Here is a 12,945-nt window from a genome sequence, read left to right as displayed (position 1 = left end):
AACGATAAATATATTGGTCTTTTATCCACTTCTATATATAAATACTTAATGCCTAAATTATATCCGATGACAGTATCTTGGATTGTATTATTATCATAGTTTAACAATATCTGCATGCCAAGTTACACCACACCATTTAGCAACCAGGATGGCTAAGCTTCTTGCAGCTTCAATTGCTTCTCTATCGCAGCCAATATTCAAAGCACCTCTGAGATGGCCTTTCAATTGGGGGTTAACATCCTGAGGAACCAACGCTGCAATCACAATGAAACTGGTTTCCTGAGCAGACAATACTTCATCATTAGAAAGTAGAGGTCCATAGACGTGCACCAAAGTGTAGTACCATAGGTCAGGGTATGACGAGTTCATGTTATTTATGATACGTTGGGACACTTTGTTGTAGATAGAGTTCCAATGTTTCAGACCTCGTTGCATGGCGACCTCTCTGTCCTCAAAGTCCTCTTCAACACGACCAGTTCCCGTTTTAGATTCTTCATTGGACATGTACGGTCTGCAGTTATTCACTGACGCATGCCATGGGTCGATCTCCCTGGAAACACTCGGAAGTAAACTCAAAGGAGTGTATTCTTTCAAGCTATGCAGACCATTGATGGCTTTCGGAAGTCCAGCTAAGGGACCAGATTTCAGAATGGACTCGCGAAACTTGCGGGTGATGGTACTGTGCAGGATCGAGGGCTGCTGGAATCCCTCATTGATAATGGATTCTCGGAGGTCAGGTCTCCGCATGCAGTTGTCAACCATATCGTTGCACTTCCCAGCCAATGTGATGCGATGTATGTCGGCATTCTCATTGCTCAACGCCAACGCGTAGTGGTACAACTTGGGCAGCTCCTGAGGGTGGTTGCACACGCTGAAGGTCACTGCGGCGACCAAGTACCATATGTTCTGCAGCTTCGGATGGAACTGCGAGAGCTGGATCAGCCTCTGCGCATTAAGTACACTCTTCATAGACATCGCTGGGCTCTGTTACAGTTATAAAGTCCTAAAATGGTTCGCAGTCGTCCCACCCAATATATAACACTTGTGAAACACCCATGTGAAATATGTGAAATATTATCAGTTGATCAATGGGGGCATTGCCAAAAAATACGTCATCTCAACCAAAATTTTTCACTTCCTCAGCCCCAGCTCAGAGGGTGACTCATCAAACTCAAACAAGCTACATACACTGCAATTATACAAGAACGCACATTGCTCGGCGTTGACCGCCAAGCACATACAATGATAACTGCACTAAGGGCAAGACATTACAGCATTTGCATCCAGCCTCTATTATACTGCTCCCAGAGGTGGATAGCCCACACAACAAGCATCTGTGGGATGCGCCGTCCAGCTCATGAAAGTCGATTTTTGTTTTTCTCGCGTTTCCGTTTCGCGCCGTCTTCGTATGTAGGGATCTTATTTTTGCAATCGCATAAACAAATGCTGCGAGCTCATCTCATCCTCGAGGCTATAAACTTGGCAGTGTATAGGTTGTGGTGTGGCTGGTGGCTGGATTTCTAACCTTGAGCGGTTGAGAAGACGGTGATTTATCAAAAAGGGGGAGATATTAAATGGTTTCTGCGGAGAGAGTACGGTACCAGCGATTGAACCAGGTGTTTGACCGGGCGTTGGCCCAGACGGTGCACAAGCTGGAGAGCAAAGAGCGGGTGGTGTCCTGTTTCCCGCGGTACTCGAGCACGCTGGAAGGGTCCTCGCACCTGGAGAACTGCCAGGCGCAACTGATTGAGTTTATGGTGCGGTACTGCGAGCGGGAGTTCCAGGCCATCCTAGAAGAGCGGAACGTGAAGGTGAAATTGGATGAACTGGATGATCTGATCTCCCTAGCGCAGAGCCGTCTGGAAGAAAGGAAACGCCAGGCATTGGTAACTGCCAAGAGGAAAGAAGGCAATGCAAGGCCTATAAACAGGGACCTTGAGCAGGGTCTATCAGCTGTGGATCAGTTGAGCAGTAAAAAACTGCTGGCAGCACATCTATATACCTTGAGGAAAGACACAGTGGCAAAAATTGACAATAGGCTACAAAAGGTTAATGCCTTAAATAATAAGATTAAGGATGAGATCACGGAACTCGAAGAAGAGATTGAAAAGAGCAAGAGTAACATTAATAGTCTACTGGATGACACAATGGGGTCCACAGCTTTACGCGATCAGGATGAAACTTTAGTGCAAGGTTTGCATGACATGGTACTAGAACTGAAAGAGAATCTGATATAATCTGATTTTTATGCATTTGCAGATGTTCCGCTCTTTTCCTGACGACTTCATGCACCTTAATGACCTTCATATTCTGAATTATCCTCCTCTCTCAAATATCCTGTTTGAGAAGTTGTAATATTACATAAAGCTCACCCTTATTGAAAGATGTTGAGTACAATATATACCTTTGTTCATTATTGCTTGTCACTTTAAGTACCTTATTGTTTTTTAAACATGAGCATTTTATAATTGTTTGAATGATTAAGTTAACCTTTTGGTCGCGATGACCTTCAAAAATCTAAACAAAAATATGATATATAAAACATTAATGTATAAACCTACTATTCGATTAATATATCTTCAATTCAACCAGAACAGATCTAACAACAATATAATGCTAGGAATTAGAATACGAAAGAATTATTTTCTGGCTCTGCTTATGTGTACATCCATTTTCCTATTTCTTAGGCCTGACTACAGATGAGAGGTTTACATTCTTAACTAGGAATCATGATAAGATAACTCACTTCGTTGCGTTTGCCGTTGAGTCGTGGCTAGTTGTGATGATGGTTGCATCGAAGTATATTCATCTCCCGCGATTTAGAACAATACAATCTCCAAATGACGATATTGAAATGGTAACGAACCGTATCCCTTTAGAAAATGGAACAACTAATGCTGAATCCACAACTTACTATCAGGTAAACAAGTACATCATTGCCACCGTTATATGCTGTGGGTTTGCTGGTATAGCAAGTGAATTGTTTCAAAAGATAGCTTCACATAACAAGAGAAGTTTCGATGTCTATGACATCTATTTTGATATGATGGGAAGCGGATGTGGAATAATTGCGGCTTACCTCCATGAAAGTTATAGCAACAGAATTTCTATCGAGGGATGATTTCATCTCAAGTGCTTTGCTTACCAAATAATGGGGTTCACGAATTCCAAAAAATTTATGATGAATTTTAATTACACGTTATTATATACAAGTATATGAATAATACATAAACGTAACGTAGTTTATATATCTGTTTTCATCTCAATTGAATGTATGATCTATGTGCAATTGCAGTCTTGTGCATTTGATCTCTCTTTTCGAAGCCGCTACTCTTCCCTTCATAGACGGCCACAAGTTCTTCACCCAACCTTACTGCAAAATCGTTGGACACACGCTTATTTGCACCTTCGACTATCCATTTCCAAGCAATTCTATTTCTTTGTCTTTGGCTTAATGGGACTGGAATCACAGCGGCCTTAGCAACACCTGTGTTGAAAGTTTTAACCATCATTAATGGTGCCATGTCGTCAAGGGCTTTCTTCAATAGCTCAACGGGGTCCTTTCTTGTCTTACAATGTAGGAAATATAAGGCCCTAGAGATTATCTTCTGCGCCCTGTCCTTCTTACCATGTCTCATGATCATATTTGTGACGTGTTGTACAGTAGGATCTTTCAATTGCGGCATAGGTTGATCTTTTAAGGCCTCCCATTCTTCCAGCTGTTCTTGTGATGGTTCGAATTCCTGAGATGACTTGATGGCTTCTTCGACTAAGTCTATTCTGGCTTGACCTGGGGGTGCCAATGACACTTCGGGCAGAAACTCACGCTCAGAGAATTCTGTCTTTAATTCCTCTATGTCTTTTAACCATTCATCCACTTCTTCATCAGTGAAACTTAAGTTTTCATCTACAACAGCACTAGTGCTCTTATCCTGTTTTTGCTCTTGTAATAGCACTCTGTTGGTCGTCAGCTTTCTCATTGCCACAAGCCTGTGCTGCGAAGCCATTGGCAGTACTGGCCTAGCACTTACGGCCCTCGATCTCAGCACCGCCAGAGCGTTCCCTCTAACTCTAGTCAACATGTTTTCCAAACGGGATCAAGTGTCTATACCGTCAGTTACAGCGTCGTTGCAGGAGTATTTAACACAGTACAGTTTCGAGAGATAATCTATTCAATATATGTGGGGCACCTTGCTTGATAAATAGTATAGCTGTCCGCACTTACTAGTTGGGTTGCGCTATACAACTGCCATTACCAGCGTAGTACTTCTCTCTGGCCGAATGGGCCGTTCCGGTATTCGCTGGAAGATGGAGGTACTTTGCGACGAACACTGAGACTTCGGGATTGTTATACGTTCATTCAAATCATGTGACAGTGTAGTACTGGCATATGCACTCAAGAGTAAAGCCATGTGCAATAGATCAATACGTAAAAATAAACTCATGTTATAATGCAAGAGGACTCCCAGTGTTCTTGAATTTTGATAGTGTTTGTTAAAATGTCTGGGCGGAGTCACAAGATAGCCTCTAATAATCGGGGTATTACTGTGAGGGTTATACTTTTGGATGCACGGTGGCTATGTGTGTAATTACTGGGATATTCTCAATAAGAGTATGGTGGTGCAAAAGAACAGTTGGTCCGTTAACAGCACAGCCATTGCTTAAGTGTACTGTAGGGTATTGTTTATAATCTATTGTATGTACAATGTACTAATATAGTTGTGGGTTAGAGAAGACATTCCCGGTCTCAACAATGTTCTAGAAGGTATGATGGTACTGTGATTCAACAAATTCTTAAATGTCGGGGTCGGTAACTGGGACAATGGAAGGTAGATACAGTATAGGCTTCTCCGATGCGACTCAGCATGGCGGAGCACAGGATGGCAACTCAAATTGAAGAAGTGGACCCATTCGAGATAGATGATTTACATCGCTAGTGGGTTTCGTAAGAAAGATTTGCTAAATAAGCGAGGGCTGTGCGTCCGAGGCATTTAAGTTGGAGATATGAGAGGTTTCCCTAAGCCAAGGATATCTTTCCAAAAACGTGGCTTTCTATATATGAAACCAAAGGCCAAGGATCGGGAGGATGGAAGGGGGCCGGGAATTGAAGATTGAGAGTTTGGGGGGGGGGGTTGAACTCATGGAGTCATAGAGTCATAGAAAGGTAGTCTTAATGACTCGAAGGGTTTAGTGAGTTTTACGATTAATGTGTATACGAAGCCACAATAAGCTTTAGTATACCGATTCGGGCATTGGCCAGCATTACTAATTGTCAGATAAGAAGTCCCGACGAGCACTAGAACATGTCATACCTCGGAACGTTAGCGATAGCCAAATTGGGACAAGTATTACGTGTTACTCACGCAATGTGTGGTCAGAGAATCCATCTCCCCGGAGAAACCAGAACCCCGGGGGAAGGTCATATTTTGAATCTTCCAATTGTAGTAGTACTTGTTGTAGTCGTTGTTCTTGCAACTTGGTCTTGCAACTTGGTCTTGCAATTGTCCTTGTACTTGTTACTGTACTTGTTCTGTACTTGTTACTGTACTGTGCTCTGTGCTGGGAGTTGTTCCGGGAGGTGCCCCACACAATGGGATGCAGAGAATGTTCCATGTTCTTATCAATTGGCTTATGCAATTCGCTGCTCCGTGGGAGGGAAGTTCATGACTGTCTGCGGAAGTTTCTAGCTGGAGGACATTAAAGACTAGGGAGAGCTTCCAGAATACTTCCCAATTCGGAAATTGGAAGCTTCCCTTATTTCACTTCCGCTTGCCTGCTCCAATGGGCAGAGTTTGTCCCACTCGAGTGGATTACTTAAATTGGCAAAGAGACGTTAGCGTGCTGCACACCGCAACGTCAGCGCAGATGAAATCAGAAAGCTTCGATTGAGAAAGTGAAAAATCCGACTTCCCCAGAGAAGCGCGAGGAGGACCCCTATTATAATTCTTTTAGAAGGAGATGGGGGATGGGGGGGACCTCGCTTTACGGCGTGTTCTGGGGGATCTGAGGTCTGGAAAAACTTTTCCCGAGCTGGACCCCCACAAGCGCACAGAAGAGTTGCTAAATTAGCTTATGTAAAGAAAACCGAAGAAAGTAGCGCACAACGCATATAATAGCGTGCTACCGGAGGGGTGGTGGTGGTGGGTGGGGCTCTAGCGCTGCGTGATGTTCTGTGGTGTAGCTTCCTTGCGTTGTACAATGTCCCATTCTTGGACGGTGGACGATACGGTTCTGAGGACGGTTGCTGTGAATCAGCAGGGCATCGAAGGGTCCATTGGGCGAGTCGATTTACCTTCCCAAAGGCATATATATTGGCGAGGTATTTCGCCAACGCTTTCGAAATGGGAGTGCTCGAGGATGGCCGACAAGAGAACACTATATAACCAGGCATCTCACGATGCAGTACGTATCAATTCCACAACAGATATTGCTGGCCAATCGGGCCAGGACCAAGCTCATGGACTGTGCGATGGTCAAGGAGCACAACAAGGACTACGACCTGCGACGCATGGTCGCACACGCCAACATGCTCGACAGCTTGCTGCGAGATGTTCCGACCTCCGCACAGCCACAACAGACACAACGGCCAGAACCGCAGGCCCAAGTATACCGTGCGCAGGCGCACGAGTACGACGAGGAGCTGATGTTCGACATGGACGACAAGGAGTACCACACGTCGACGGAGTGCTCGAACATGATCAGTCAATGCAGGCGGTACGAGGACTCGCTGAGCGATCAGTCTCAGTACGACCAGTACAGTGATCAGTACCACGAGCAGTACAGCGATCAGTTTGGCACTCTGCGCGGCTCTCTGCGCGGTTCTGTGCGCGACTCGCTGGGAGACTCGCTGGACTGCGACAACGCCGTCGAAGAGAACAAAGATGATGTGACGACGACGACGATGACGACCACTATCGACGAGAACGGCGAGTTGCACACGTGCAACCGCGTACCACTCCTCTACCAGACCCTGCGCGACGAAAATACTCCACGTGATCTACGTGACCACATCATTGACAACGAAAGAGAAGATGATTACGGAGATGATCCACGTGACGACGAAGAGAACCTGCTCGAATCCGGGGAGTCGCCGGACGAGATGGACGGCTGCGGGCTGCTGGCGGAGGTCGTGTACACTAACCCCGTGTCGATGCGCTACAACAAGTGGCAGCACCCCGCAGACACCAGCACCGAACTGTACAAGCCAAGATACATAGACGCCTACATACGACCACTCAATTAATAGTAATAATATAGAAATACAATGCAAGTATAAATATAATACAATTCACTCACATGCCATATCACTCCATACACCCATGCAACAAGTAAGTCTTTGAGCTCTCATATAAGGGTCACAGTCGTGATAACTTGTGTCCAGGTGTATATGAAGCAGCAAAAAACGATAAGACGACAGCGTTGAAAGTAATAACGGTGCAACGTACAATTATCGCCCTCTTTTTGTGCATAATAAAATATGGGAGCTTAGAATCAACTTCATAGGTAATGAACTAGTGCAAATACGCCTGTATGGGTTGTGAAGCCTGGTGTTCCGTTTTAAGGCCCATACTTGTGATAAGGCATACACAACTGACCTACTTCGTTTTGAGTAACATGTAGTTTGAAGCCCTTCGCACCACACGGCTTTATAGGGCGAATTGCCATAGCAACAGAGCTGTAACAGCTAAGCTATATAACAACGGAGTGATTAAAGACCAGTAACACTGGCATAGATGTACTTGAAACGATAGGATCAAAACCAGATGAGAAGCACTAGATGGCCAACTTAACTAGATTTCGTATCGTCAGGTGATAAGTATGCGCACCTGAAATGGAAGCAATATAGTGAAATTAGGACACAGTGTACTGACTGGGCATAATACCATGAACTGAAATAGATCAGAGAACTGAAACATATTCATAGAGGAAGAGGTTGATGTTATTTTTTGATAGCAGAACTTGATATGAGATGCTGTTAGTAGAATTATGATATGAAAGATTCTGTCTGACTATAGTGTGCAGAATTGACAACAACAAGTGCAGGAACTAACACTACAATACAATCCCAACATATTTCGTTAAGTACTTATAAACTGGTACCTCGTGAGGAGCTTCAGTAAGTGCGCACAGTTTTGGTGGAGTATAAGCACTGACTGGAGTATACGCACTGAATCATATAATCACCATGTACGCTGTAGTGTTAGGCATGCCTATAAACTTCACAAGCCTCCATTCTCTTGGGCAATGCTGGAGTTACTTCTGAGTACTGCACTTGTAAGCCAGACTATTCTGTAGTATAAGTTTAAATATGGCGGTTTCAGATCAGCCGAGTACTGAAGGGATGGCAGATTGGCTGTACACTGGAGGATTACAAGATTGAACCTGGTGAAATGTTGTCTTTGAAGCCGGGCGCTACACTTGTCCAAAAGTATAAAAATTTATACCAATTATGCTTGGACAAGTGTACAGCATATACGAAAGTGAGATGGGTGGCAGAGCTAAGCTTGGTAGTGCTGTTTTTAAACCGTTTTGTGCCTTTGCTGGATTGTTACGTTTATGATAGTAAATTATTTGACGACCTATTAATAATTTTTTCGTGTTTCACATGGGGATTTCTATATGATAAGCTTTTACAACAAGAGGAAGGAAACTTGGACGTTGGCGAGAAGCTTGATGATATCCATCCAATTTTGAGTAGGCCACCTGAGTTCAGAATCTGGTACTATTGTATCGGAACCACTGTATATTACATACTCTGGGAATTACTCATACCTCCACTTCCAAATTGGGTAGGGTCTCTCGCTTTTTTTTTACACAGCACATATTGCTTGGCTTATATGTTTAAGGTAATTTTGCAGGGTGAGAACCCTACACACCAATTTTACTTGGACGTATGCAAGCGACATACCATGGCGAGGTGGATATCAGGGATAGTCTTGTTGTTCTTTGTTGCATTTCTTTATAGGTGTCATTACGCATGGGAATTGTGTTACTATGCACTTGGAATCTCCATTTTGGATGCGTTCATTAAGTATCTGAGAAGAATGCGCGATATGTATTTACAACAATGCAAAGACAAGAGTGATCAGGAAGCGAATGAAGCGTTCAGGGAATTCCGTCCATATCTAAGGAATTCACCCGAGTTTATATTGTGGTGCAGTTGCATCAAGTACACTGTGTGGTTTCTAGTTCTATCATTATTTAATTGCTTGCATGATCCAGACCTTTTCGGTCTCTACGTATTGATTTACGACATATGTTGGACTGTAATATGTGTGATAAAAGCTATCCTGCTTATGATCAGCTACAGTACATACCAACATCGGCATGTGGATTAGATGCGATGGATACAAGATAAAATGGCTTTGGATGGCGTTATGGAGTGCCATCCTTGCCTGTAGTTGAATTCTATAGTTATGAAAGTACTGTTACTGTACTGTATTGAAATAGTGTGATACGTACCCGCAGTGTGAGCAAACCCGATATATCCATATCACGTGAACCCTCAAACCCACTACACGATCCCCCCCCTTAAAGGGCGGGAAAAAGGGGGTGTGTTGCGAGTCCTTCTCACTGCGAACAGCTGCCACAACAACTGAAGAAACAGCTGCAAGACACACCCCTTACAGGTCGCTGTGTACGTAGCCGGAGTCTATATTCCATACAGGTGGAAAATTGAAAAAAAAAATATTTTATTGTTGGGTAAAACCCATACACTACAGCGAGTTTTACACCAGACATCCCTGCACCACACTTGGATTACAAATAACTCAAAACATAGGGTCTCATGATGCCTCTGCAACAAGTCTACACTCTACAACAAGTCTACAACAAGTCTACCCACCCAAGAATGGACGTTCCAAACTGCACACAGTATGGCAGGTCACCTCCCATCACACCTCACACCTCACACCTCACAGCGATACCGACTGGGGTTCGCAAGGATGGCACGGATGGCAATTACTAATATAAATAGGTTCCAATGGTGGGACACTACTCTACATCGCCAAGGCTCTCAGAGTTATACAAAACCCTTTACTAACATACCAAATAAAAAGACTACTACAATAGAAAATGGTTAAAGCTGTTGCTGTTTTGAGAGGAAGTGCCGGTGTCTCCGGTGTGGTTACTTTGGAGCAAGCCTCCGAACAGGACCCTACCACTATCACCTACGAGATTGCAGGCAACGACCCTAACGCTGAGCGTGGTTTCCACATCCACGAGTTCGGTGACGTTACCAACGGCTGTGTCTCCGCTGGCCCTCACTTCAACCCTTTCAAGAAGACCCACGGTGCGCCACAGGACGAGAACAGACACGTCGGTGACTTGGGAAACATCAAGACCGACGCCCAGGGTGTCGCCAAGGGTGTCATCACCGACAGCCTCGTCAAGCTGATCGGCCCTACCTCCGTCGTCGGCAGATCCGTCGTCGTCCACGCCGGTACTGACGACCTCGGCAAGGGCGGTAACGAGGAGTCCCTGAAGACTGGTAACGCTGGCCCAAGACCAGCCTGCGGTGTCATCGGCCTAACCAACTAACTACCACCAGCTGCCAGCGCAAGTGCCAGCGCAAGTGCCACCGCAAGTGCAAGTGCCACTGTGACTCTCAGCCCAAGACTTTGACGAACAATCTAAAGACGCCATATATTCTACATAAAGTACATAAAGTTTTAGTAACGAACTATACTGCAAACCCTTTATCCCTTTTATACTCTACCAACCCAGGCCCACAAGTTGCCCACCCGCAAGCTCCCCTGCCGAGAGGCCTATTTTTGCTCACTTTTTTGAGCACATTTTAACCTCTACAGTAGAAGCACACTCACCCTCACGTAACCTGCATAACCTGCACCCTATATCAAGTGCACATAAGCTCCGATACTCGCATACCACTACACACAGCCTTGCCAACACATCGCCTTTTCACCACCCCTAGACACAGCCCTCACATCACGGATGCCCTCGATATACGCCTTCCCGCCGCTATACACCCGGCAGCCCAACTCGCTGGTCCGCAAGCAGCAGATAGACACCTGGATAGACATCCTCACCGAGTGGTGCAAGTCCCACCGGGTCTTCGAGCTCGGCAAGGACGGTGTACCCGTCAGGGAGAGCGACGCCAGCGATGCCGATGACGGTGCCGATGGTGGCACTACTACCGGCAACGAAGCTGGCCGCAGCCTGTTCAAGAACGAGGAGATCAACAGGGCAGTGCCGCCGCTGTTTATCGATGAGATATGGTCGGTGATGGCCACCAGAGGCGTGGCCCTGGTCACAGAGGGCCGCGCCAGCTACTACGTGCTGTGGCGGACGCTGGACTCCTGGGCCTCTTTGATCCTGCAATGGTTCGAAACCGTCGGAAAGCTGAACCAGGTTGTGACTCTTTATGAGCTGACGGAGAGCGACGAGACCGCGGACTGGGAGTTCCACTCTATGCCCTTGCCCCTGCTGCACCGTTGCTTGAAACCGCTGTGTAACCGGAACAGAGCGACACTGATGAAAGATGAGCACGGAACACCAGTGGCATTGAAAGTTGTATGACCATACTACTGTCAGCTGGTTCTCAAATTACCATAGACAGAGTAAAGATAATGATTTCTCTATATTACGCTTTTTTTATTGTTTTGAAATGTACTTAATACTATATATACACGCTGTTTTGTTATTTACATGTGTTAGGCTTTCAATCAGCTTCTATGCAACTGGGTCAGTGAACAGTCTGTTGTTGACCACAGACCAGTTCAAGTTGTCCAACACATTTCTGACATACTTGGCTCTGTTCTGTACCCCGTAGTCTGCCAAATAGGCGTGATCCCAAAGGTTCACACAGATCAGAGGCATGGTCCAATCGTCAACCTTCTTGCCAAGCTCAGAGGCCTTGTCTACAAGCTCTTTCACGCTCTTAGTATGCTGGTACTCCTCTGGTCTTATGGCGCTGTTCATGTCAAACAGCTGGTTCCTAGGAAAGTAGTAAGGGGTACCATTGTTTTGTATCGTGAGTATGTGCAGCTCCTTGTTGCTGTTCTCAACCAAGAACAGCCAACCTTCGCCAATGACGTTGTCAGTAGCACTCTTGACCATCTCTTCCTTCACTTGGTCCCACCCGTGCCCGAACGAATCCACTAGCCTGGCCTCCAGAAGCCTCGAGGGCTTATTGGTCTCGCTCAGCGCACTACCTTCCTCCGTCACAGGCAGTATGTTCTCTATAAACAAGTGGTTATTATGCGCCGCAGAGGCGAGGTTGAAGATGTGGCTCTGGTGCTGGTTCTTCGCCGTCTTCAACAGTATATGAAACGGCAAGTACGACTCCAGACTCGTGCCCGCGGTGGCAAGCGTCAGCTTGTCACACACATACCCTTGCTGCTGACTCCAAACTAGATCAAACCCGTCTTTGCTCAGCACCTTGGGAATACCTCGCCGACTCAACTCCTGCCCATTGGGCAGCTTGGGAACCACATGGATACCACGAACGCCCTTCCAGATCAGCCTCTTTCCAACTCTTAACATCTAGTGCTCCTGCTTACAACTCTACCCAGCTGTTATATCCAGCTCAAGCCAAAAATATATAGGATTACCAAGACACTTGCTGAAATATCAGGTTCTTCGCAGGATTGGACTTATCCTGTGAAGAAGTCGTCGTTGGCACTGAGAAGGGAGCCAAAAAAAAAATTAATGAGAGATAAGGGATTCGAACCCTTGCATCCGAAGATATCAGAGAATTTAAGCTTTAAGTGTTTCAACTCACCTAAATCTGACGCCTTAAACCACTCGGCCAACCTCCCATATTGTGATCTTGATGTCTGTGTTCCAGGCTGGGTCGCTATATAGTTCATGTTACATATTTGACTTGTGAGCGTTGTATGATACAAGAATTGATGTGTATGGGCCTCTAGCACGTTACAAGAAGCCTAGAAACATCGAGCACTTAGTGTTCCTGATCGTGGCTGC

At 45.5% G+C, this 12,945-nt stretch overlaps 9 protein-coding genes and 1 non-coding gene across 10 annotated transcripts; 6 read left to right on the top strand and 4 right to left on the bottom strand.

Moving 5' to 3' along the window:
* Positions 1 to 93: 93 nt before the first annotated feature.
* On the bottom strand, positions 94 to 975 carry PXP2 (Pxp2p; the record flags this gene model as incomplete). The annotated part of the gene is made up of 1 exon (XM_445385.2): positions 94 to 975. One exon carries the CDS (start codon positions 973 to 975, stop codon positions 94 to 96), a length of 882 nt encoding a protein of 293 aa, XP_445385.2.
* A 599-nt stretch (positions 976 to 1,574) lies between these two features.
* On the top strand, positions 1,575 to 2,237 carry NNF1 (MIND complex subunit NNF1; the record flags this gene model as incomplete). The annotated part of the gene is made up of 1 exon (XM_445384.1): positions 1,575 to 2,237. One exon carries the CDS (start codon positions 1,575 to 1,577, stop codon positions 2,235 to 2,237), a length of 663 nt encoding a protein of 220 aa, XP_445384.1.
* Positions 2,238 to 2,782: 545 nt separating this feature from the next.
* On the top strand, positions 2,783 to 3,121 carry GVI51_C04565 (uncharacterized protein; the record flags this gene model as incomplete). Its single annotated transcript, XM_445383.1, has 1 exon — positions 2,783 to 3,121. One exon carries the CDS (start codon positions 2,783 to 2,785, stop codon positions 3,119 to 3,121), a length of 339 nt encoding a protein of 112 aa, XP_445383.1.
* A 136-nt stretch (positions 3,122 to 3,257) lies between these two features.
* RSM7 (mitochondrial 37S ribosomal protein uS7m) lies at positions 3,258 to 4,082 on the bottom strand (the record flags this gene model as incomplete). The annotated part of the gene is made up of 1 exon (XM_445382.1): positions 3,258 to 4,082. One exon carries the CDS (start codon positions 4,080 to 4,082, stop codon positions 3,258 to 3,260), a length of 825 nt encoding a protein of 274 aa, XP_445382.1.
* A 2,315-nt stretch (positions 4,083 to 6,397) lies between these two features.
* Positions 6,398 to 7,243, top strand: GVI51_C04521 (uncharacterized protein; the record flags this gene model as incomplete). The annotated part of the gene is made up of 1 exon (XM_445381.1): positions 6,398 to 7,243. The coding sequence occupies one exon, from the start codon at positions 6,398 to 6,400 to the stop codon at positions 7,241 to 7,243; it is 846 nt and encodes a 281-aa protein (XP_445381.1).
* Positions 7,244 to 8,390: 1,147 nt separating this feature from the next.
* Positions 8,391 to 9,338, top strand: GVI51_C04499 (uncharacterized protein; the record flags this gene model as incomplete). The annotated part of the gene is made up of 1 exon (XM_445380.1): positions 8,391 to 9,338. One exon carries the CDS (start codon positions 8,391 to 8,393, stop codon positions 9,336 to 9,338), a length of 948 nt encoding a protein of 315 aa, XP_445380.1.
* Positions 9,339 to 10,074: 736 nt separating this feature from the next.
* On the top strand, positions 10,075 to 10,539 carry SOD1 (superoxide dismutase SOD1; the record flags this gene model as incomplete). The annotated part of the gene is made up of 1 exon (XM_445379.1): positions 10,075 to 10,539. One exon carries the CDS (start codon positions 10,075 to 10,077, stop codon positions 10,537 to 10,539), a length of 465 nt encoding a protein of 154 aa, XP_445379.1.
* A 414-nt stretch (positions 10,540 to 10,953) lies between these two features.
* VPS25 (ESCRT-II subunit protein VPS25) lies at positions 10,954 to 11,538 on the top strand (the record flags this gene model as incomplete). The annotated part of the gene is made up of 1 exon (XM_445378.1): positions 10,954 to 11,538. The coding sequence occupies one exon, from the start codon at positions 10,954 to 10,956 to the stop codon at positions 11,536 to 11,538; it is 585 nt and encodes a 194-aa protein (XP_445378.1).
* Positions 11,539 to 11,691: 153 nt separating this feature from the next.
* Positions 11,692 to 12,504, bottom strand: RSM26 (mitochondrial 37S ribosomal protein mS42; the record flags this gene model as incomplete). The annotated part of the gene is made up of 1 exon (XM_445377.1): positions 11,692 to 12,504. The coding sequence occupies one exon, from the start codon at positions 12,502 to 12,504 to the stop codon at positions 11,692 to 11,694; it is 813 nt and encodes a 270-aa protein (XP_445377.1).
* Positions 12,505 to 12,670: 166 nt separating this feature from the next.
* tL(UAG)1 lies at positions 12,671 to 12,779 on the bottom strand. Its single transcript has 2 exons — positions 12,742 to 12,779; positions 12,671 to 12,714 (listed from the first exon to the last, which is right to left on the bottom strand). It is a non-coding gene; the product is annotated as a tRNA-Leu (tRNA).
* Positions 12,780 to 12,945: the final 166 nt, after the last annotated feature.

The sequence above is a fragment of the Nakaseomyces glabratus genome, chromosome C (genome assembly GCF_010111755.1).
Source record: "Nakaseomyces glabratus chromosome C, complete sequence".
Classification (NCBI taxonomy): domain Eukaryota; kingdom Fungi; phylum Ascomycota; class Saccharomycetes; order Saccharomycetales; family Saccharomycetaceae; genus Nakaseomyces; species Nakaseomyces glabratus.
This window is presented reverse-complemented; position numbering and strand designations above follow the sequence as displayed.